The 26,258-nt window shown below is 32.8% G+C and overlaps 2 protein-coding genes across 6 annotated transcripts; both read right to left on the bottom strand.

Moving 5' to 3' along the window:
• Positions 1-7,765: 7,765 nt before the first annotated feature.
• LOC111702169 (uncharacterized) lies at positions 7,766-10,395 on the bottom strand. Its single transcript, XM_023473760.1, has 3 exons — positions 9,928-10,395; positions 8,375-8,624; positions 7,766-8,227 (listed from the first exon to the last, which is right to left on the bottom strand). The coding sequence occupies exons 2-3, from the start codon at positions 8,611-8,613 to the stop codon at positions 7,786-7,788; spliced, it is 681 nt and encodes a 226-aa protein (XP_023329528.1). The 5' UTR covers positions 8,614-8,624; positions 9,928-10,395; the 3' UTR covers positions 7,766-7,785.
• A 4,170-nt stretch (positions 10,396-14,565) lies between these two features.
• On the bottom strand, positions 14,566-21,275 carry LOC111702163 (PH domain-containing protein DDB_G0287875). Of its 5 annotated transcripts, none has more exons than XM_023473755.1 (12): positions 21,118-21,275; positions 20,342-20,412; positions 18,670-19,048; positions 18,317-18,380; positions 17,820-17,866; positions 17,203-17,269; positions 16,988-17,024; positions 16,619-16,688; positions 15,434-15,496; positions 14,935-15,038; positions 14,731-14,843; positions 14,566-14,654 (listed from the first exon to the last, which is right to left on the bottom strand). In XM_023473755.1, exons 1-12 carry the CDS (start codon positions 21,209-21,211, stop codon positions 14,633-14,635), a joined length of 1,131 nt encoding a protein of 376 aa, XP_023329523.1. In that variant the 5' UTR covers positions 21,212-21,275; the 3' UTR covers positions 14,566-14,632. The 5 variants fall into 5 exon arrangements, with proteins under 5 accessions (XP_023329523.1, XP_023329522.1, XP_023329520.1 ...); XM_023473754.1 differs by having other exon boundaries at positions 16,988-17,018; positions 17,209-17,269; positions 18,224-18,380; positions 21,118-21,274; XM_023473752.1 differs by having other exon boundaries at positions 17,209-17,269; positions 18,224-18,380; positions 21,118-21,274.
• Positions 21,276-26,258: the final 4,983 nt, after the last annotated feature.

Raw genomic sequence — 26,258 nt, forward strand, 5'->3', positions numbered from 1 at the left:
CCCCCCCCGGAAAATATTGTAAGCCGCCCTTGTCTTCTGCTTATTGATCCAAAAGGTTAGATTTTCTTTTGCCTAATTCAGCTTAATCTATATCAAATTGTGAGTTATATATTTCATGTCTCTAATCGTTGCAAAATTATAAACCTGGTCAAATTGTAAATTGCTTTAATGATTTACGGCTTGGAAACCTAAAACTCAAATCAATATCGTATTAATATTCATATTTCTTTTCCATTTTTGATATCTACAAAAAATTGCAATCTTCTGATGCAAAATAAAAAAAAGAGTTGAGAAAAAGAACAATTATTAAAATAATACGCAAATGGAAAATACGGGAAACGCAGATAAAGATGCTGAAATTTGGTCAGACGAGTTTTTTTTTTAAATTTCCGGGAACTAGAAGACTAAATTTTTTTTTTTTTTTTAAATATTATTTTGCATCAGAGGCATTCCAAAACTTGAAACTTGAAAAATGTGCAACGCAAATTATAGAAGGCTTTACACCGTTCGATCAGAATTTTTTAGTAGACATAAAAATGTCCAAAATCGTCAGGTTACCCTGTATATAATATGTGTAGTAGCCTGGCCTATACTAGCCACTGCCAAAACAAATGCAACTTTGACCAATTGAAGAACTGGTTTTTCTGCTTGCCCATCATTATTATCTAGATTTGCAAATATCACTTCCTTATTGTGAAAATTATTCAGGATTTACTATTAAAAATAGTAATGCCGATTTTGTATTCAAATTAAATTCAAGCAATCTTTTCTGCCAAAAAAAGTTCTTCAGCTTTTATTTTTGCAAAATTTTAGTCACAAAATTGGTGCTACCTACTTAAAGTTAAAGTTGCGATGGTGATTATCATATATTAAGCAACATTATACTGTAATTAGCGGTAAAGTGAACAATTAAGTTATCATGATATTTTGATAATTATGTACCTAGCATAGTAATTAAGAAGAGAAAAACTGCCTAGGGCTGGAAAGGAGACGGAACACACTGCAAACTGCAAAGTTTTTAAAACAGGTCACAAACTCAGAAAGATTTGGTGACAGAATATCAGATTTAGACGAAAATTAGCTTAAGTTTTGAACTGCAGTAGATATTTTTTTAAACTTTAATTATTTCCAAGATCTAATTACGTTGGCGTAAAATGATCAAAGTCAAAATCTAAATTACATTTTGACACAAGATTGATTTCAAAGTTTAATCAACGTTTCAGCAGCTATCAATTCTAATGATATCCAATTCTATTTATTTGATAAGAGCAACGTTTGTTTACTATTTATCAATTGAACATTTTGTCAAAATGTGTGAAAATATATTGGCACACAGGCTTACTATTATTTTATTTGGAGTCTATATCTCAACTTTATTATGCTTAACAGTAGCTGAATAGAGAAATTAGAGAAATATATATATAACGCGTATTTCTTGAACTCCTAGGTAACACCAATCCATCATTTCTCTCCTAATTACAGGCCAGGTGTGCATATTTCTCTGCAATCTTCAAACACGCAAATCCTGCTCAAACTATCATGATTCGAAGAACAGGATTCGAAGCATTTAACAGTTTTATAAATTGATTTGATTAGGACTTTTTCAGATCGAAATTTGGCAATATTCCTTATAATGTGTGAAAGGAAACACCTTCAAACTATTTTTCCCCAATAAATTATAAAAATAAAATTAGTTTTTTTTTTACTATTATTACGAAAACAAATTTGTAAGTTAAGAAGATCGGAAACTAAATGTTAACAAATGACGAAAAAGTAAAAATTGCTCACTTGTTAAACACTTTAGTATCAAGAAACTCACATTTGTTTGGTTATTTTGGAGAGTACTAAAAGTTTGAGAAGACTCTGTTCAAAAATTAATGAATCATTAAAAACGTTCTCAAAGAAAACAAGAAGCTGTAATGGTTATGTTCCCGCCCTCCCCCGTCACGCTGATAATAATTTCATAAATTGATTGATGCAACAAGTTTCACATATTCTCACACTTATGGATCGTTGCCACTTTTTTAAAAAACGATCATTTCGTTTTGAAAACGACGAAGAAAAAACGAAAAACGAAACGATCGTTTTTAAAAATGTAACATTACTTATTATTTTAAAAACGATCGTTTTAAAAAAATATCGTTCAAAAACAATTATCGTTTTAAAAAAATATCGTTTTCAAAAACTATCGTTTTCAAAAACTATCGTTTTCAAAAACTATCGTTTTTCTTTTTGTAAAAACGGGGTTTCTGAAATCTTTTTTTTTAATTAATTGCCATAAAACTCAGATTCATTTTTAGAAAACGATCGTTTTTAAAAAAAACAATAGTTTTAAAAAATTTAAAATCTTTTTACGCTTTTGAAAGTTCAAAACGAGTTGTTCGTTTTAAAAAACAATCGTTTTTTTCCATAACGATAGTTTCTAGAAAAAAATTTAAAACGAAAGATTTTTCGATAGTCTTTAAAAACGATTAACAACCCTACATATACATACATGAATATGAAAACGTACAGTAATATACCGGAAAATTCTGGTTTTTACACTCATAAATTTGAAGAATCCATAAAATTGTTTTACAGTCTATATAATATACTCAGAGTAAAGAAGAAACACATGGTGTCTGTTCTGGTAAATACAAGAAAATTTCGATCCTCATACTCAGTATTTTGCTTAAATGGAGTGTTCAAGAAAATGTAAGAGGTATATAAAACTAGGAGGAATCCGAATCAAATTTGGGATCTTTGGGCGGCGACTCACATCACATGGCCCCAGGAAAAGTTTATGGATGGATAAAGATGAAAAGTTTGCCAGTAAAAAAAGAAAAATGGCAGCTTGAAGCGCCCTGACAGTCTAGTTATATGTAAATGTGCAATGCATATTACTAATTTATGTAATGAGGTAATTTGTACGAGGGCCAATCATTCATTTATATAAATTGAGTTTACCAGACAATTATAAATATTGTTACATAAAGATATTTACGACATTTTCACTTTTATAAATCCAATTTCTGAATAAGCGCATTAAAAACATGTCTTGGTTTCTTTTAAATGATTCATTTTGTTGGGTTTGTTTCATCTATTTTTATATATTTCCTATTTTGATACATTCAGGGTTACCCACAAATTGAAGGCAGAAAACCAATTATAATATTCAGATCGTCATTTTTAACAAGTTAAGGGTCGTCATTAAAATCTTATTCTCTATGGGTAATTAACCCTGTACATAAACAATTTGCATAGATAACATTTATGTCGAGTTTTTGCCACACACAAATACAAATTTTCTAATCCTTATATCTTTGCAACCACAGACTATTTTATCTAACAGAATCTATAGTTCGAAATATCAAAGGTCTGCGACAAAGATATATGGATAAGAAAATTAGAGTTTCTGGAAAAAAATGAATTTCTTTATAATGTTTTTTGGCCCTGATAAAGCTTTAGGTTATTTTTATAATTCTTGAATCTATCTTTTGGTTCTTTCAAAGTTTGGTGAGATTCAGGTTTCTCCTTATTGGATGACAAACACAAGAAAACAGTTCTCATCAGGCAAAAAAAGTAAACAGAGCATACACTGCATTGTCAAATTAGTACTTTTCAATTTTTCGAAAGGTTTTTGTCATTGGTTATAATCTAAGTTTGAAATATAAAAAGGTTTACACCATTAGGTTGCAAAGATATAGGAATGAGAAAATTTGAGTTTGTGGCAAATACTCAATTTCTTTGTTGTAAAGATTCTGATGAAACATTTTTTTATTTACTAGATTTGCTATCTGAGAATGGATTCTAGCTCATCTTCTGTTCAAAGTTGACAAATTTTGCCAAAAAATAAATTTAAAATTGATTATTTTTGAAGATTTATCAATTTAAACAGAAAAGTCCGCGAACATTTGAAAACGATCAAAAATGGCGACTTTTTATAAAGAAGGGAGCACGAAGCGTCCTTAAATCCTAGTACAGGGTGTCCCAATAAACATGGGAATTCAGTGCCGAATTTGATATCGTCTTTTCAAATAATTCTTTGATTTAGAATAGTGATACCTACTGAGAAAGCTGTAATCTGTAAGAGTTTGTCTGCTATGTTTACGTTTTGTTTGTTTATGTTTTGATTGCATAATGTTGTACACAAGAAAATTGCAGTATACAAACAGTGTAAACTTGTCCGTCTTCACTGTTCATCTTGCGGATACCTTATAGACACATCTTTACAGTCTTTTACCCTTTCCATATAATAAACTCTAGCAGACATAATTATACTATGGCTTTTTAAATTAGGTATTACAATGCTAATTCATAACAAAGACTATATCGAATTCGTCATTGAATTCCCATGTTTTTTGGGACACCCTGTATTATAAATTCAACACAGAACTCATCGAAACGGTTAACTGCATGTACACAATCAAATTAAAACAGGATAATCCCGAGCCAAATACTGCAAAGAGTTATTCTATATCTATACTAGCTTGGGAACCCAGCTTTCCCGAGAACCTCTCTATTGCTATTGAGTTCCTCAATCAAAAGTTGAGACAAATCGGTCAAGAAGTTCGGGAGTTATGATCTGGAATACAAACAAACAAACATTCAAACAGATATACTTTATATACTGTGCGTCCCACGAAACATGACAGTAGCAAGACGATTGGGAAGTCGTCTTTGATCTTTGAATTTATTTGAGACATTCATTCGTCAATTTCTTCTCTCATAATTATCTTGAAACAATAAATACACACTTTTCCCAGTCCTGGGATTTACAAATTTACCATTATATTGAGAATTTCGTTCAGATTTCAATTTTATTAAGAACCAAAATTGTCGAAATCTGAACAAAATTAATCATATCTTTATATTGAGAGCACAAAAATGACAGACCACATTTTGGATATGCTACGGGTATTTTGTGACTATTAACTCCTGAATTTTACTTCTAAAATTTACAAAAACGACTAAATGCTTTCAAAGCTCAAAGACGACCTTCAAGTCGTATTGTTCTGTAATATTTCGTGTATGTAGATATTTTATTACCGAGGTATGGGGGCCGGGGGATAGGGTTCGTGTGCACATTTGACTGTGTCATATTTGTACTGGAACTATTTTTTTTTAAACAATAACAAAGATTGGAACAAAGAAAGGAACTTTCCTGTGTATGGCAGTAAAGCTGGAATTTACTGACTGTTATTTATTAACCTTTAACCAGTTCTTACCAGAGTAAAATTTACAGAAACAAATCCACTGCAGATGTAGTATTCAATCATTCATTAAAAAAGAGCCATTTATTATTTAATAGGTTTGGTTTCATGCTACATTAATTTTATAAAAAAGTTATCTTAAAAGAATTAAGTTTTGTTAATGACTGTTATGTCGAAATTAACATATTTAACAAAAGACCTTGCAGGCAATTAATGAGGCGAAAGAATCTATGATGTGAAAGATATTCACAACGCATCTCTTTGATGCCATTACCAGGTGAAATGACCTCAGTTTTGGTATTTTTCCGCCATAATTCATAGATTTTTATATACCCTCAAGGAAAAAAACAGATGTGAGTATTGAAGTATGTCACTAATACCCCTTACAGTTAATAGGGGGGGGGAATATATATATATATATATATATTTCAGTTTTTAACTTCACATTTTTATTAAATAAAGAATTATACTAAACATAATGTTTCACGTCTATCATGACGATCCTCTTATATATATATATATGTATCCTCTTTTTAGTGGTTCTGTACCGTCAAAAGTAACAGTTGCATCTAGAGCTAGAACGTCATATATACAAAGCTGAAAACTTTAGAATGGTGGATATCAAGATTAATGATTGAACTCCTAGTTTTACTAAAGCCAAGATTATTTCAAAACGCATTCGATATCCTAGAAAGAAGTTAAAAATTTAACCAATCAGCGTGTCATGTTAAGACTTTTTAAAAAACCCGGTTTTGATTTCTGGTGATGGTCTTATATCAATTGAACTAAACATCGATCGAACGAACGTAAGTTTTGGATCAATGTTTATTAAAACTAATGTTCAAAATGACAATAGTCCTAAAATATGTTTTTTAATATTTTCATATTAACTTGATTAAACTTATATTTGTTTAAATGCTCTAAAAGCCGGCTTGTAAACAGTTGACTTTGATTCAATCGGATATTAGTCCAATCGATATAGCATTTATTTGTAATTGTTATCAAACATAACTTTTATTCAGTAGAAATGTCCAAGAAGAGGATTAAAAGAAGAAAATCAAAAGTGTGTACATTGGATAATCAGATTAATCCAGATCGGGGATTAAGGATATCTCATTCTAAAGTTTTCAGCTCAGCTGTTTCATAAACAAAGAACTCCTTTAGTGCATGTTCCTTCCAACTGAACCTCTTAAAAGAACCTCATCCGGAGCGACCTCTGGGCGTGGTGTGCAGACATGTGTATAGGCACCGTAACGGAAGCTTCTACATATAAGGACGCACAACATTTTAACCAAAAAATTGTCATTGTCATTTAATTTTATTAACGTTGTCATTTTATTTTATCATACCTGCATTCTATTGCAGGTTTGAAATATATCTATTTACTGATTATTGGAGACTACTGCGTCCGAGTTGAGGAGCCTGACCAACGAACCTATTAATCAAATAACCTATCAACCAACCGACCAACAAACCAATTAATCAACCAAATTATCAGTCTATTATCACCGACGCCTGCCTATTGCCTATTGCCTATTATCATGTACAATAATTTCCATTTTGTTAATTTTTGTCTAATATTTTCTAATTCAATATCATTTTATGGGTAACAAATTCATTAAAGATTTTTGATGATCTTAAATCTCTTGTCGAATCCCAACTATTCATGCAGTGTCTTCATTTCTTATCAAAATCACAATATATTTCCATTAAATGTAAGTAAAAACACTCTCGCCTCCCTCTCCACTCCTCCCCCCCCCCAGCTGTAATATTAGCTCTCATGAGCTCTCCTCCCTCCTTCCCTTAAAGCCTCGCCTGAAATTACCTCTTCACACTCATTTTCAAACGGAAATAATAAAAGTATAATTACAAACCTAATGCGAACCAAGAACCAAGAATTTACTGTAAGCTGTAATTTTGAAGCTATATTTAGTATAGGCTTATAGTCTATAATATTCATTTATTTATCAATTCTTTACGAAACATTGACATATGTACAACTATCACAGATAAAAGAGATAATTTGATAATTTGATAAGCAGCTTTCACATCGTTTGAAGAAAGAGTATATGATTAAGTAAACATAAAGCATAACTTATAAAGTTGAATTAAAAGTTTAAACCAAAGGTCTGACCGGTCGAAAGTATTTGTTTGGAAATTCATAATTCAAATGGTCTTTTTTTTCGTAGACAAAGCATAAATTGTAGAGTACGGAGTTTAAAATGTGAAGCAAGTTGAGGTGTTTTAAAACACTAAATGTATTGGAGAGGAGGGCAGGGTAAGATGAAGGAGGAGGGGGGCCGGGGGGATTGTTGGAATGAATCATAAGATGTTGCATGTGGTACACACTTGCCTCTGAAACTTGTCTATATATAAATGTATATTTACAAAAACAAACCTTCCATCATACATGCATGTGCAAAGCAAGCGTTTATAATACTCAAGATTAGTATTGGGGAGTGAATGTATAATTATGTTTGTGTAAATATAATTTAAAATAGTCAAATATTATGAAAGTAAATTAAGCCTTCATTGGCCTATGAATAAAAAGATTGAACATTTAGGAGAAAATATCAAAATCTTTATACTTTTATTACGAAATATGCTTCAATGTTTGATTATTTAATCTTCTGGTTTGTTTGTGCGTTTGTTTGTGAGCTTGCATTTTTGGAGTTAAATCATTTGGAACGCTTTGGTATTCTCCTTTAATGATGGGTTCTAAGGTTGTTCTCCGGGCAAGCTTCTCCGGTATTAGATTCCGACTGTACATAAACTGAGTATTTCTCCATAGTAAAATCCAAAAGCCCATGACTAGTCCGGCGATAACGGGAAAGACGATAGCGATCAGAAGATCGACAAAAAATGAAAGAAATGTCCATGATGTAAAAACAAGGCCCATGGATAAAATTATTATGAGGTCTGTTATCAGCCAGGGAACAAGGAGACACCGCTTATAAAGCATAGATCCCAGTAGAAGGAGAAGTGTAGAGAGTAGATGTAAGGCAGCAGCGGATACCAATCCTGCTAATAGGATCCTGGACACATCATTCTAATAAGTTAAGAATAAAATATTATGTTTTTCATTGAAAATAAAGTTTTCTTTATGTTTTTATATTTTTGCCAAAATCTTGTTGCCCATACTTAAATTTTGAATGTCCATATAAAGCTTTTTAAATTGATTCCTGTAGTGTTCATCAATCCAATCCAACCCTCTCCATACAGACTGTGTCACCTCCACGTCCCAGTGGTTTCGGACCAACCAGGAGTTTAACCAATCTCGGAGCATATTCCATCCTTCCTCCCGAACCATACAATAAACACATGGTAGCAGTACACACATACAACCGACGAGGGATATTGATCCCGTCATGAACAGACCACTACGGCCTGAGCACAGCGAGCAGCAGCAAGCACGAGTCATCTTGGGCGAACCTTATAATAAATAAAAATTAACTTCAGTATTCTAGATACTTTCTTTAAAAATGCTAAAAAAAGGGTAAATGTTGTTGTAGCATTATAATGTAAAAGTTATCTAATACTAATGTTTCTCTTCAGCGAGTACTTGTATCTTTATTTTATTAAGAATTACCCGTTTTGACATGTTAACCCTTATCTATAATAATTCCTTTTAAACCTATAGAAGAAGAAAACTTCAAGGCGCAGCTTTTCTTGAAATCCTTGAAAGCGACTGATACATTTCTTCAGAACAGAAGGTTAACATAGATATGAACTGTAAATTAAAAGGAATGTACTGAGTAGTTCTTGTCAAAAACTCAAATTTTCTAATCTTTGCAACCTAAAAGTGTAAACCTTTGATATTTCAAACTTGGAACATACAATCTATAAGAATTCTATAGTTTGAAATATCAAAAATCTACGATATCGCGGATTCAAAGAAATAGGAATTAGAACATTAGAGTCTGTTTCGAGTACTTGGTTCCTCCATGATAATATTAAAGGGGCTTAAATTGATATTCTAATAAAACTACGCCAATTTGGATATTGACTTTGCATAATAATTTATAATGAAACTGAACACTCGCAATAATAACCCTAATTTTCTTATACCTTACCTAGCAACCTGAATTTAAGATTGATCTGTAAGCAGAAATCGCAATTTAATAAAAAATCCGGTTTAAAAGTTAGAGCATTTTTGATTTTAAGAAAATGAAAATGAAAATACACAAGTTTCTTTTGATTTTTTGTTCTTATTACTAGTTGAGAAGTCTGATGTGATACAGATCACCCTGTATATACTTAAAGATTGTAGATGGTTCAAAAACAGGTTTACAATAAAGGAATCCTTTAAACTCTTGCATTCAAAGCATCGTCATCATTTAGCTACAGAATTTAAATATCTTATTGGATAATATAAAATGAGAGAAGGAGAAAAGAATTGGGAACATAAAACATTCTTTTTGAATTATTTTGTCGTAGTGTTGTGGGGCTCAAAAGAGAAAATGAGTGATAGATAAGAATAACGGACGATAATGAAAAAATGTTATATCAGCATTGTGTTCTATGATTTTGCAATAAAAGAAAAGAAAAAATACAACTGACCACTCGTATAGATGTCTTGGATACTGCATGAAAGGAGAGAGAAGACCTTAAGCCGAATAAAATGAAATCTTATAAAATTAACATCCACTAAAGTAGAAGGCAGAAAATCTTCATAAATAAGCATTGGTTACAAAATATAAGTTATTTTCGAATAAAGATTTTAATTTATCATTACCTTGATTTCTCAAACCTAATCTTTTCTCAAAACATTTTTAACAAAACTAACAGGTTTACTTCAATATGCTGGTTTGATGCTCACTAATGATATAGACTAGAGAGCAATGCTGAGGTTTAGGCAGACCGGTACTAGTAGAAATACCAAGCACTGTCAGGCTCCAGGCAGGATCTCACCAAGCCTTCCAGGCGTTACTGCTGAGTATTGAACTTGAACCTGGTTCTAGGGCCCCCAGGCTCTTCATAAAAACTCGGGGACCCTTTCGGCACACTCAGGCAGTTTCAACTTTAAAGACCGGCCTACAGGCAAAACATACAAATTTTACACACCAAGCTTGAGGCTAAACAAAATCGAAAGAAATTGTGTTTGTTGAGTTAGCTACGTTCGATGTTTATATTCTAATCTTGCAATTGTTTATTAATCAGCAAAAACGCGAACTGGATCAATTAGTACTTTTATTAAATCAAACAACATTTTATCTCTCTCAAAGGCATACAGCTCATTTTCTACGACTAGTGTCAATAACTATAAAAATCAATATTTTTTCATCCGTCTGGGAATAAGGCGACACATATAATAAGAAGTAAAAACAACCTAACCTTTCGTTCATTTGCTAAATTTTGATGTCAAATTTTTGAAAATGTACAAAACAAAGATATGTACTTATTACAGCAATCAGATTGTTGGTTAGGATCCAGTGTAACATATTCATTTTTACAAAATATAGAGAAAAGTTAAATACTTCAACGTAAGTTCCTAATGTAAAATGTAAATTGGATTAATGCAAATTTGCAGAGGTAACCTTTCCTAATTTCTTTTTACGAACTTGTGTTGTGTAAATTATTTTTACACCTGTCTCAATTTTTGTACCACAATCCCACACGCTTAAATTCTAAACATCGTTCTTCGTGAAACTAATCATTATCCATCAATTCTCTAGTCGTAGCCAAGAATTCGTTCACTTCTTAACGAAACTATTATCAAACCTGAAGATACCGAATATTCCCAGAATAAAACGTAAATAAAAATTTCAGAAAAAATTAGTTACAAAAATTTTATGATTCATTCAAAACACTGCAAACATTCTGACTAGCACATGTAGATCTTCACTTTCAGTTTTATCCTTGTTATTCTTATTCTTTATATCTTTTTGCATATCGTGCATCCCCTCCCCATGTTCCTCCTATTATGATCCGCTGCCCCTCCCTATTAATTTTTAAAAATTTATAGAATAAATAACAATGGATAAAATACATTAAAGAAATATACATGGTAACAATTTGAGATGTGAGATGAGATGAGAGTATGGTGTAGGTAGATGCCAAGAAAGGTGAATTTATAAATCCTTTTATGTTTTCAGCGTAATATTAGAGGTTCCGGAATCGGTTCTTGGATTCCCATTTTCTAATATTTATTTGACCCTGGTTTCTTAGTATGGAACAGGACCGTCATAAGAGAAATGTCCCCATTCCTCTTGTAAAGTATTTTAGTAAAAGTGCTGTTTCTTTACCGTGGTATAAGTACATGTTCTGTTAAATCCTTACCTTAGTAAAGCAAAAATCATGTAACCCTTACTTAAACAGTATAGAACAGGTCCTTAGGTTTTGTACCCGTATCTTGGTATAGGACAGATCCTGTACCCGTATATCTTGTATGGGACAGATCCTGTACCCGAACCTTGTATAGGATAGATTCTGTACCCGTATCTTGTATGGAACAGACCCTGTACCCGTACCTTGTATAGTACAGATTCTGTACCCGTATCTTGTATAGTACAGATTCTGTATCCGTATCTTGTATTAGACAGATTCTGTACCCGTATCTTGTATTGGATAGATCCTGTACCTGTATTCCTTGTATAGGACAGATTCTTTACAGATTCTGTACCCGTACCTTGTACAGGACAGATTCTGTACCTATACCTTGTATAGGACAAATCCTGAACCCGTACCTTGTATAGGATAGATCCTGTACCCGTATACCTTGTATGGGACAGATCCTTTACCCGTACCTTGTATAGGATAAATTCTGTATCCGTATCTTGTAAAGGACAGAATCTGTACCCGTACCTTGTATAGGATAGATTCTGTACCCGTACCTTGTATAGGACAGATTCTATACCCGTACCTTTTATAGGACAGATTCTGTACCCGTACCTTGTATAGGACAGATTCTGTACCCGTACCTTGAATTGGACAGATCCTGTACCCGTACCTTGTATAGGATAGATTTTGTACCCTACCTTGTATAGGACAGATTCTGTACCCGTATCTTTTATAGGACAGATTCTGTACCCTTACATTGTATAGGACAGATTCTGTACCCGTACCTTGTATAGGACAGATCCTGTACCCGTACCTTGCATAGGATAGATTTTGTACCCGTACCTTGTATAGGACAGATTCTGTACCCGTATCTTGTATAGGACAGATTCTGTACCCTTACATTGTATAGGATAGATATCGTATCCGTATCTTGTAAAGGACAGATCCTTTACCCGTACCTTTTATAGGACAGATTCTGTACCCGTATCTTGTATTGGATAGATCCTGTACCTGTATTCCTTGTATAGGACAGATTCTTTACCTATACCTTGTATAGGACAAATCCTGAACCCGTACCTTGTATAGAACCTGCTAGTTTATTTATATACCCTTTAAATAAACCTTCTTATCCGTCTGAAGTTTCCCTACGAACTATACAACCCCTCGAAGTAAAGTTACGGTTTCTTATTTTCTAGATTATGGATTAATTGCTATAAAAAAATAAACAAAATTCTAGTAGCATTCGGTTTTTCCCATTGGCCCTCAAATGCTTTCTTTGCATATCTTAAGTTTAGACTTATTAATAGGTTTACCTATTAAGGATACGACTTCAGAGACGTCTGTACGTCTGGAACTATAAATTCAGCCTTTTTGTTTAAGTGCGTCTGTAATTGTATAACTTTTCATTGAACAATTGGTCATTTTTACTACATTAGTCCTGAAACTGTTGGGGGCGGAGGGCGGGAAATTCTTTTTTAATCCATTCTTAAAATCCGCATTAAAGAAAACTATAGCGCTGACTCCCTTCTCCCAAAGGAGTTGAGTCCTTGCCACAAATTCTGATTTTCTAATCCATATATCTTTTGAACCCTATATTGAACCTTTGATATTTCAAACTGGTATTATTTGATCTAACAGAAGTTATAGTTTGAAATGTCAAATGTCTACAACATTGGACTGCAAAGATATAGGAATTGGAAAATCAGAGTTTGTGACAAAGACTAAATTCCTTTGTTCAGAAGGGGCGTCGCCATTCTCGCACTTTAAGCCAGCGGCTGCCACTGTTTAGTGTTTATGCTGGGTTTTTAAACAATTTTTTTAATGTTTCATTTAAAGACTTTTTTTCTTGAAAAAGACATTGTCACCCTTAAGGTTTCAGATTTTAGATGTTTTTTACAGTGTTTTAAGCTGTCATCAACGTTTCACCCTCTTTGTAGGTAACCCTGTACAATTATATTGAAAAGAGGAGCGGAAAGAACCATGCCTTATTTTTTAATACAATTTCACATCACATAATATGATCAAAGAAGAGACAGGCATTTTCAACTTATATTTATAGATTTGAACTGAATGAACTTCATGCCCCCCTCCCCGAGTAAAGTTTAACATCTTCTTTAAAAACCCTTAGGTTGAGCCCGCGTATTTAATATATTTACCCCTTTACATTGTCGAACACGTGGTAAAGCACACACATTCCTTGCCTGTTATATCATAAATAGTTACTGTGTTTTAAAGAAAGACATACCTGGACGAAATAAACAGCAAAAAATCCTAAAAATGTAATTCCTGAACAGTTAGAGGCGCGAGTAAATATCTTACAGGAAAAACATCGACTAATGAATTCATTCATTATTTAGTTTTCCTCCTAAAAAAGGTAGATATGCGTTTTTGCTGGTATAGAAGGAATTTGTAGCTCGTTGTTTAATGTTTTCTTTATAAGGAGATTGTCTTTGTATAGTTTTCAAAGAAACAGTTGCAGCCATTATCTAAAACTACATACTACACTAAATTGTCATGGTTTTATACTATGCTTAGTGTTATCAATATTCATGAAAGGAATTGAGTCTTTGTCACAAACTCTGATTTTCTAATTCCTATATCTTTGCAGTCCAATGTTATAGACATTTTATATTTCAAACTATGGCTTCTGTTAGATCAAATTATATAAGTTTGAAATATCTATTACGAAATAGGGTTCAAAAGATATAGGGATAAAAAAATCAGAATTTGTGGCAAGGACTCAATTCCTTTCCATGGATATTAGTGAATTAGGATTAGATTATGATTTAGATGTTACTATTAATAATTCATGTAGATATACTCAAAAACGTTTTATTGCCTTTAATCAAGATTTAACCATTTGCCCGTATTTAGAAAAGCAGGCAAGATGTCCTGATTTAGACGTTTTAAAATTATCCTTTAACTGCATGCAGATTTGGAAAATGATATAAATAAATCCACAAATTTTATCGAATGAAGGGACGTGACTGATGTATTAAACATAAAATGTCCCCTTTAGTGTTTTCTTAAAAACAAAATTGTATAAATTGTGCATTTTCAAAGTATTTCCATGATTAATATTAAGAATAAGAAAAAGAATGCTATTAAGTATATTTTCAAAATAAAAATAGACGTTCACTAAATCTTCGTTGAAAAACTTGTCAAGCAGGTGCGTTATAAGACCTGAAAAAAATAATTGATTGTATTAATGAAAACCTCTGTTTATAAACTGTTATTAGAAAAATATGAGATGGATAACCGTTGTTTTGGAATCATTTCTTCAGGTTGTGATCGTAGCTCCATGAGAATAAATTCCTCTGGACCGGCAACATCTTCATGGTTTAAATTATCTTTTTCCTTCATGCTTGGTTTCTAAAACAATTTGGACGAAATCAATATTTTAGGGCCTTCCGTGCAATTCTAATTTTTGATCTTTCTAGCTTTTATCATGTTTAATTTTTACCTCCATTGTCTGTCGAATTTGATTAGTTTGCTGAACAGGAGAATTTTCAATATTTCCGAGTATGATCTGTAAAGCTGACCCTAACCTTTTCTTTTCAGTTCCACCTTAAAGAGACTGTACGCGTAATTTCAAGTGACCCTCCATGCAACAGGAGATTTTCCGATTTACAACAGTACTCTTTACCTTTATAGACTGATCATCCGAGAATTTATCTCTGAAATGGTTTGTTAATGTAACTTATATTTTTCGAAAATTCCGAATATTTTGTGTCCGATGCAGCTTTTAAAAATGTGATTGTAAATACTTATTTTCTGCGGCCACTAAAAATATAAAACCTTTTGCAAATCCTTGATTAGTCAAAGGTTTAAACTGTTGTGAATCAGACACGCCTATCAACAAATGGGGGGGTCACTTGAAATTACCCTACAGTCCCTTTCGTAAAATATTGTTTAGATTATTTTCTTAAGAAACTAATTCTTTGTAAATTAAGTAATCTAACCAATTCCGTAAAAATTCCGGTACAGCTCCTCCTCATCCAACCTACTCTCTCTGAGCTTGACATCTACAAAGACGACGTTTTATATAGTATCTATACATATAAAGTAGAAATCTATGTTGTTTGTTTGTATGTCTGATCATAAATCATGAACCGCTTGATCTATTTGCCTCAAATTTTGATTGGGGAACTTGGGAGAACCACGGGAACGTTCTTAGCTTGGTTTGAAGATTCTAAGTTTAGTTTTGAAGGGAAAAATTGCTAGAATCATAATTTACGACCAAGCGTGGGTAAACGGCGTTAGTTACTACAACGCTGGGTTCCCAAGCTAGTTTTGAATATTATTGATATGCACTGTTAGAAATGCCATTTTGTAAATTTTCAATATCATCATATTTCAGGCCAATATAACCAGTATATAGAAGACATTCATTGATATATCGTTTGAAATTTGATGTTTTCTGGTCAGAATGATTTTACTTGAATTAGCCTAAACACTAGTTGATATAAGTAAAATTAGAATCACATCAAATTTTTAAATGAGAATTGAGAGAAAGCAATGTCAGTATTATTCAAGATACTTTAAATAGAATTTACTTGAAGAGAGTAAAATTTTAATTGAAGTAAGCAGAATTCTGGTTAATGCAGAATCCAAGTAGTATTCTGATTGAATTGAGTGCCGGTACGTGTCTGAACGCCGGATCACTGTAATTAAAGTAAGCAGGATTATGCTTGCTTCGATTTCTGATGATTGAAGTAAGTAGAATTCAAGTGAATGTAATTAGAATTTAGCGTACAGGCCGTAAATTGATATCAAGCAGAATTATCGTTGATATATTACAACGGATCTTCATGGCTTGGTGCGTGAACTAAATACTGTTGATTGTAAGCGGGTTTTTCTAACAGTGTGGATCACTCTTGTATGCCGAGTCCATTAGCGCCTGATCCAATCAGGGTTCAGTCATGTGTTTGTTGTCTATTCTGAACCAATATAAATAATATGGCGGTAACATTTATCTTTCTATCTATCTCATTATCCAATTAGAAATAGGAATCCTTTAATCGGCGCTAACAGTAAATGGAAATATTTACTTCTACTGAAACTATAGTGGGATAAATATTATTTTAAAGGGAGGCAGTAAAGTCAGTTATCGCGTATAGATATTCAGAAGATAAGATTATTTTTACCTTGATCCACTGAATCTAAAATATTATCATTCTGCTCATCAAATGTATTCATTCTGATGGTAGAATTGATCTAGAAAAATTATATGTTGGTTAATAAGTTGTCTTCTTATTTAATGTAAAATGTAAGGGGTAAAAACAACTCAAATTGTTATGTTTTTTTGTTGATTTTGTCATTTTCAACCATTTTTCGATAACTTAGAGAACTCAAAACATTCCAAAGTTAGTTTGAAGTTGTGATTAGGAGTATAGAGAGCAGCTATAGCTCTGACAGAACGCAAAAATTATTGCAAAGGACACTCGAGTACCAAGAGATAATAGCGTTGAAATCATTTTTAGAATATTTTATCATTAGAACATTTTATCGTATACCTGGGTAGATCGTCTTTCAAACCTTGGATTCCTAGACCTTAAAACATAAAAGTGGAAAAAATAAAACAAATTCCCGCCAATTCAACTATATTCTCGATTAAAAGTTTAAAATAATAAAAACTAAATCAAAACAGTAATCAAAATCCGTAGAAATGTATTTGAACGAATTCTTCAGAATATGAAAGTGATATTTTTAATTTGATTTTCAAACTCTCCTTTTCCTTGTATATTGGGCCTGATTAGAACTATGGTATCCTTGTCCAGCGTCCAGAGCAGAATCTCCTACAAGAGAAAAAAAGTTAGAAAGTTGAATTAATATCTATATATGAAAAAGACAATAGAAATAAAATTAGTAGAGATTGCATCTACATCTGACTAGAATTAAGCCTAACACCACTTTCATTTTTCGATAACACTCCCTTTAAATTCAGAAACAGATGTTAAGCCTTCCCTTCTTGGATCAATACTTTCAATATGTACATAGATATTTTTCTATAAGCATTCATCGTTGAATACTGAATAACTTCAGGATTGAAAGAAATGTTGATTAAACGAAATCCTTATTGGAATTAATTCTACATCACCTCTAATATTTAACAATACAATACATACAGGGAACGGTTATTTCTAACTATTTTCAAATGGTTGCTATCAAACTACCAGATAAATATTTCACGAACATGTCTATAAAGATGTATCTATTGCTGACACTTGCCACTTTTAGCTGTAGGTGTTTGCTAAATACGACACCAAAATGTTCGAACTATCTAATGATGATTTTCGAATATCTAGCATTACATTACAAGCAACAATTACTTCCTGTATTAATTACCTTTTAAGAAACTTCCATATAATCTCATTTGATTTCTCCTCTGTTTTCTGAAGAAAAAATAAACACGTATTTTCTTTAATCGCAGCAATTATTATTACTCGAAATAAATGTGCAGAACCGGTGTACATTTGAATATCCGAGCTGGGTCAATCTTTGCTGTCCTAGTTTGGACTGTACCGCCAATTTTCAATTACGACATAAGAAGCAAAGTTACACCAATTTGGAATTAAAACGGCAAGAAAAATGGGTTAGGGTCTAAAATTGCATTAGAAAATGGCTATGAAAGGCGTTAAATCCGTTGTCATTCAGCCTAAATAAGTAATCGCGTTCCTAGCAATGCTGTCACCAGGAATCATCAGCAGAGAACACAAGAGACCTGTTATAAAAAGTGTTCAAATCCCAACCTTAGAACATTTAGCCCTTGTGGTGCTTGATCTTCATCCCCGAATTGTATCCCATTACTACCAGGTCCATTCGTCTCCTGATCGTTTTCTAACCTTGAAGACTCTTTGAAATAATCCCTCGATGAACTACTATCTTGAACAACAGGGCGGGCATACCCTAAAATATTTAAGATAAAACAATTTTCTATGAAAACGAAAGATTAAGGGGTACTTAATTACTCGCCGCGCGCTAAGGGAAACGATTGCGCAGAATTAGAATTCGTCTTTCTGCAACTACAATTGTGGCTATTGCCTATTGGCAAACTTCAAAAAACAACGTCTAAAGGGAAAATTTTTGACAGGTCAATAATCAGAAAAACTGTTTTGCCACAGGCTAAAGATGCACGTTTTAACTTTTAAACGAGGTATCACTTATAGTTACGATGAAAAATTCTCAGTAATTTTACCTTTACTATGTTGAGTTGTTTGAATGATAGGACTGCGGGTTGTAACTAGAGGGCAAGGTGGTAGAGTAGTTTGAAAACAGGGAGGTAGGGTTACTGGTCGACATGGGGATACAGTGGTAGGGATTGTTAAAGTTGGTGTCGTTGTCCTTCTTGTTGTTGTTGTAGTTGTCCGTCTTGTAGTTGTTGTTGTCCGCCTTGTTGTAGTTGTTGGTGGGGGTACTGTACGTGCTGTGGTTGAGGGCGGACATCTAGGTGGCTGGTATCCTTTCTGAGGAGGCGGACGAGTTACCATTCCTGGTGGAGGGGAGATTAGCTCTTGGAAGTTTGAGCAGGGCGGAGGAGTGAGTGTTGGGGACGGGGAAGTTGTAGGAGGTGGTCCCTACAGTAACGTAACTATAATTTTTAGGCCAAATTGTTTAATTATTAAAGAAATTTAAAGAAACTAGACTTTTATGGCGCTTTGCGCCCATCTTCTATCTCAATTGTGAACATGTTCTAAATGTAACATTGAAAAACAAAGAAAGAAAAAAATTTCGCGGATTTTATATAAAAGATTTGCGGATTTTCAAGATTTAAAAATTTTTTTAAAAATAAAAAGCTTTTCAACACAATTTTTTTAAATTTTCATTATTCATAAACCTTCCATGGGGTAACGCGAGATCCCACAAAAATTTTTGGCCCGATCGGTTCAGCCGTTTTGACGTTTATTGAATACAAACAAACAGACAAACAGACAGACAAGCAAAGTATATAGATACTAAGCTTCTTTATGCATTGCATTGTAAAACAACAAACAAAAAACTTACGGATTTTATAAAAAAAACTCGCTAATTTTCAAAACTAATATGTAAATCGAATTTTGGCAAAAAAAAAATTTGATCATCTATAAACCTTCCCTGGGGACATGTGAGGTACCACAACAAATTTGGGTCTGATTGGTTCAGCCGTTTTGAGGTCTATTGGATACAGACAGACAGACAGACACACAAGCAAAGTATATATATAGATACTAGGTTATCAGAACACTTCATCACGCCCATCTTCTATTTTAAATTTTAAATTTTTATTAATGCTCAATCTATTGGCATTTTCTCTGAGATAAAACAAGGAAAAAAAAATTTAGCGGATTCAAAATTTTACGAAAATCAAAAATTTTTAAAGACAAATTTTAAAACTCTGAGCATCCATAAACCTTCCGGCCCTGGGGTCATCTGAGGTGTAGGCCGGGTCGGTTCAGCTGTTTTGAGGTTTATTAGATAAAAAAAAACAGACAGACAGACAAGCTAAATGTATATATACTAGAAATTCAAGGCGCTTCGCGCCCTTCTTTATAGGCTTTTAGGGTGCTTCGCGCCCATCTTCTAAATTAGTTGTGAACATGTTCTCTTTGTGTACATCGTAAAACAAAACAAAAATAATTCGCGGATTTTCACAAAAAATTTCGCGGATTTTCAAAATTTTTAAAAATTTAATGACGATCGAATTTTGATGGAGAGAAATATTTGAAATTTTGATTTTTCATAAACCTTCCCTGGTGTCCCTAGATGTCCCACAAAACTTTGGGCCCGATCGGTTCAGCCGTTTTGACGTTTATTGGATACAAACAGAAAAACAAACAAACAGACAGAGAAGCCAAATTTATATATAGATATAGCTTGAAGTTTATATTCACCTTAGGAATAGCATAGCCCTTTCTAGTTCCTTGCGGCGTCGTTGTCTCAGAATAGTCCAAGTATTCTTGGCCTAAACAAATACAGTTTGCTTAGATTTCAAACCAAGGCCGGGAATATAGAAATATTCTCATGTCCGGGAACAAAATTGTACATTAATAATAATTGGACGACTTTAGACGAGAGAACTCGATGTTTCCTGAATTCTGGAATTTTTAAGATTGCCCATGCCTTCAAAATTGACAAATATACAAGGAACTTTGTTTAAAAGCATAGAAATCCATACATTCTCAGATACAGGGTTTCCTACAAAGCATGACAGTTCAGAGACGACTTGAAAATCGTCTTTGAGCTGTGAAATAATTTTCGACACTTTTTCGTTAGCCTACACCTTCGTGTATTGATCTTAAAACAATAATTGTAAAATTTCTATAGTCCTGGCATTAAAAAATGTGGTCTTTTTTGTACTTTCAATATCACCGGATTGATAATACGAATTTAACTCAGATTTCAATTTAATAAATAAAACCAAAATTGTCTAAATCGAAACGAAATTCTTCATAACTCCTGTAAAAGGCAGACCACGTTTTGGAAATGCCAGGACAAGGGGTATTTTGCGATTATTAATTTAAAGATTTACCTCTTGAATAAGATTGACAACTGAATGCCAAAACTCAGTTGAATGATCGAAGTCGATCTTCAAGTCGTCTTTTAACTGACATGTTGCGCGGGAAACCCTGTAATTAGTTATGTCTTGTCCCGCTATATAACCAAGTACCTGTTCCAATCCCCCAAGTCTGTGGTGTCGGAACAGCATGAACTGTTGCAACTAGAGCAAATAGTTTTCCGAACATATATAAATATAAATGCATGTATGACGACTACAAGAAAACGTCTGAACTGAAGACCTTGGCATTGAAGTACCCTTGAATTCTAACATATGTAATTATGCAATATTTATCTCAATGCATTTTAGAAATGGAAAGTTAGTCAACAAGAATCAGAGAAACTTGATCCAATAGCTATGTTGTAAAAATTCAATTTTTTTCATAGATTTTTCATAATTTTCATATTGCATATTTTTTTCAATTTTATTTTTTGTGACTAGGGTGGATCTAAGGCATCGAAATTTATCATTCTTTGCGATTAGATGGTAATTTTTATCTATTAATATAGTTTTATTTTTTCAATTTTTTCTATTTTTCTGATTAAGAGATTTTTTTAATAATTGTGCATAGAGAAATTAAGTATGTTTCTAATTTTTTTATAAAAAGAACTGAAAACTCGCCTCACACTAAACAAAATGAAAAAACTATAATCTAAAGATACATTATGCATATATCAATTGGTCGAAAATTAGGTTAAAGGGACAGTAAAGGGAAAATGAAAGGGGGTATAGGCTGAAAGCTGATCACTTTAGCTCTTGATCGCGACCCATGAAAGTTATATCTGATGTTCCTGTCTCGAGAAACTGATATAAAACTGTGTTAAAATTATACGAAAATTCATATATGTAAAATTTTGAAAATCTGAAACTTAAATCACGGGACCAGAACTATCACCAATGGCAGAGCAGTATACTGGTCACGTGTCTCCGCCTGTATCACGTGACCACTTTACTGCACTGCCATTGGTGGAATTTCTGGTCAAGTAATACGGACGTAAAAATAATATTATGAATGAAATCTATTGAAAATAGAAATAAAAAGTATAAAAGTAAACCTAATTTACAATTAGCTTTCTCTGGGATATCATCGTTTTCAGATTGGTTGCTTATTTGCTGAATATGATCTGTTTAAACCTACTACTTTTATACAAAATTGTATATATATTAATTTTCGTATATATTTGACACAGTTTTATAACAATTTCTCGAGACAGGAACATCAGATATGACTTTCATGGGTCGCGATCAAGAGCTAAAGTGATTAGCTTTCAGCCTATACCCCCTTTCATTTTTCTTTTACTGTCCCTTTAAGCAATGAAAATGCTTGGTAAAATAACAATCTCTAATATATAAAAAAATTCATTTTGAAAACTCGGCAATTAATTGTATATTTTCGATACACAAAAATGTGTATTGTTATTGGAAACCTGGCTCAGCTGTGTTTTTGTTTTTATTTTATTCAAAATTGTTTATTATGGACCCGCTTGTTCTCTAATTTCCGAGAACCGCTTCTTAAATAACTTAGCAGGCAAAGAGTAGAGAAAATATCTGTTCCAGTTTTTTCCCACTAGAAATTTTTCTTTCAGTTTTCTAATCTCCCGCGAAGCAGCTAGAAAAACAAGAATTAAGTAAAAGTGTCTTTTTTGCAAAACACATCTTTTACGTCAGAGATACTGTTGCGAAGTGCATAGCTGTTGCGTAATGATGCATTCAGAGAAATTCTTAGTTTTAGAGTTGATTTACAGGGTTACCCACAAATAATAAGACTGAAATAAAACATAAAACGATATTTGAGGCAGTAGATTTAATTTCAAAGTTTTAGATCCTCTTTACAATCTCACCCTTTGTGGGTAACCCCCCCCCAAAAAAAAAAAAAAAAAATCTGACTCTGCAGGGAACGTTTTATAAAAGTAATCTGCCTGTTCGTCCCCATTTTTCGTTTTCCGATCATTCCCTTTTAAGCGATTTTAGCTTACTCAGTAATCATTATATCGAATATTCTAAAGATTTTTTCAAATTCAACTTCAATGTTAAAATTAAAATTCCAAATCTAGATTAAATTTTGGCTTATCAGAAAGTTCTAAGTTTTAAACTTAAATGTCCCACAAAAATTTGAATCGGCCATATATAGGGGAACATAAAATACTCATCCCCCATTCGATCCCAAGGTCAAAAAAGTTTTACATATTATAGTTAGTATTTGTATATATATATCTATATATATATAATATATTAGACGTATCTTTATAGATAAAGGAAAGCAAATGAGACAAAACACACTCAAGTTCATACAGTTCCTTCTTCGTGGATGGATGGAGGGGTGGGGTGAGCGGGCGGAGCAGATATTTAAAGCTTTTTAAGCTTTTCTCATGTTTTTTCTTTCTTTAGATAAGAATATATATTGGATAAATTGAATAAATAAAATATCTTTATTTGTCGGTAAAATTATTATAAAGCACTAATCATTCGCTTCACAACCTTATTTAGATGCCCCCTATAGAAGTGTAAGTACCCCTTTGAAGTTTGTGTAGTACCTCTGAGAAAAGTATGTACTTACTATAAATCTATTTACTCTTATAAGTGCCTGTACTTCATAAAAGTGTATGTTCCTACTAAAAGGTGATGTACCTTCTAGAAGTGTATTTACCTCCTAGAAGTGTATGTACCTCCTAGAAGTGTATGTACCCGCTAGAAGGTGATGTACCTTCTAGAAGTGGATGTATCTCCTAGAAGTGTGTATAACCCTTAGAAGAGTATGTACCCGCTAGAAGGTGATGTACCTTCTAGAAGGTGATGTACCGTCTAGAAGATGATGTACCTTCTAGAAGTCTATGTATCTCCTAGAATTGTGTATAACCCTTAGAAGATTATGTACCTCCTAGAAGTGGATGTAGCTCCTAGAAGATGGTGTACCAAATTGAAGTGTATGTACCTCCTAGAAGGTTATGTACCTTCTAGAAGTGCATGTAACTCCTAGAAGTGTATGTAACTCATGGAAGTGTATGTAACTCATGGAAGTGAATGTACCGCCAAGAAGTGTATGTACCTCATAGAAGGTGATGCACCTTCTAGAAGTGTATGTAACTCCTAGAAGTGTGTTTACCTCCTAAAAGAGTATGTACCTCCTAAAAGATTATGTACATTCTAGAAGTGTATGTAACTTCTGCTAGAAGTGCATACTCCAAAACATGTGTGTACCTCCTAAAGATGTATGGACTTCCTAGAAGTGTAAGTACATCCTAGAAGTGTATGTAACTTCTAGAAGTGTATTACCTCCTAGAAATGTATTACCTCCTAGAAGTGTATTACCTCCTAGAAGTGTATTACCTCCTAGAAGTGTATTACCTCCTAGACGTGTATTACCCCCTAGAAGTGTATTAACTCCTAGAAGTGTATTACCTCCTAGAAGTGTATTACCCCCTAGAAGTGTATTACCTCCTAGAAGTGTATTACCTCCTAGAAGTGTATTACCTCCTAGAAGTGTATTACCTCCTAGAAGTGTATTACCTTCTAGAAGTGTATTACGTCCTAGAAGTGTATTACCTCCTTGAAGTGTATTACCTACTAGAAGTGTATTAACTCCTAGAAGTGAATTACCTCCTAGAAGTGTATTACCTCCTAGAAGTGTATTACCTCCTAGAAGTGTATTACCTCCTAGAAGTGTATTAACTCCTTGAAGGAAATGTAACTCCTTGAAGTGTATTACCTCCGGCCAAGCTAGAAGTGTATTACCTCCAAGCTAGAAGTGGATGTACCCCTAGAAGTGTATTACCTCCTAGAAGTGTATGTGTATGGAACTCACTAGAGGTGAATGTTAAATAATTGTCTGCCTACTATGTGCTGATGATAAAAGTAGTATTTACGGACCGGTAAATATTCTAACTATTTTACAATTTTACACTACATATACACTGACGAAAATAACTATGACATTAGTTTCATAACACTTAATTTTACAAACACGATCACAATTTACATTAACTTTATTCTGTATAATGTACCAGTACCCGTGCACTGTACAATAAATAACTTTATTCTGTATAGTGTACCAGTACCCGTGCACTGTACAATAAATAACTATATTCTGTATAATGTACCAGTACCCGTGCAATGTACAATAAATAACTTTATTCTGTATGTACCAGTACCCGTACACTGTACAATAAATAACTTTATTCTGTATAATGTACCAGTACCCGTGCACTGTACAATAAATAACTTTATTCTGTATGTACCAGTACCCGTGCACTGTACAATAACATATACTATAACTATAAATAGTACATTAATCAAGATGGAAACTAATTACAAGTCAGTGAAACTGTGTTTAGGAAATTTCCAAAGCGAAGCCAGCCAGAAAAAATATAAACTAAAAAACAGAATAGTTAAATGCCTAGGGTGTCAGAAGATCTCAGAGACGTATATTTACAGATAACTTGCACTTACCTGACTTATGTTGTTGTTGAGAGAAGGAAAATAAAAAATTCATAATTTCTTTGGTGTTTTTTTACAACAGAAAGTGTTCTTAGAAGTCTGTTTAGTTTGTTTTTTTATTTTTCTTTAATTAGGCCTGACATTAACTGACTTTAAGGTATTTCTGTACGTACCCTAGTCTTTGAACGAGAAAAAAAATGGACTTTAAGTATTTCAAATAATGTTGTAAACTTTCGTCTTTACTTTCAGTCATTATTTAAAACGCCATATTATCCATAGAAAAGCTTGCCGCCCCTTATTTTTGGAATGTTCGTTTTCGCGCCCTGTAACACAAGCCAACAGTTGTAGCGAGCTGTTCATTCCAGACAATACACGGTCTCAGAAATATCTTTCAGTTCATACAAAACCTGTATTAATTCTGTTCATACGTAGCATATTGGAATACATAGTATCAAGTTCATTACTTTTTAAAACCCAATTTAATTCTCATAACTTTTTATCTCCATGACTATAAAATCTTTAACTGAAACTATAAAAAAATAAAGCAGTTCATAAATAAATACCTAAACTAAGGGATTCATTCTAACCAAATTATGAATTAATTGCACCATAAGTATTGCAATAAGCTCATACATATTACATATCTATTCATTTTATATATGCTCCATACATTATAGTTTTTTAGTTCACACAAACCAGTTTATTTTTAAAAAAAAAATAAAGTTCATACAGACCAGTCTAATTGTTTACTATAAATTATAAAAATTACTATTAAAAAAAATTATTTTTTTTAGTTAGTTTTCCTTGATAAACATAGG

The sequence above is a fragment of the Eurytemora carolleeae genome, unplaced genomic scaffold (genome assembly GCF_000591075.1).
Source record: "Eurytemora carolleeae unplaced genomic scaffold, Eaff_2.0 scaffold483, whole genome shotgun sequence".
NCBI classification, from domain to species: Eukaryota; Metazoa; Arthropoda; class Copepoda; order Calanoida; family Temoridae; genus Eurytemora; species Eurytemora carolleeae.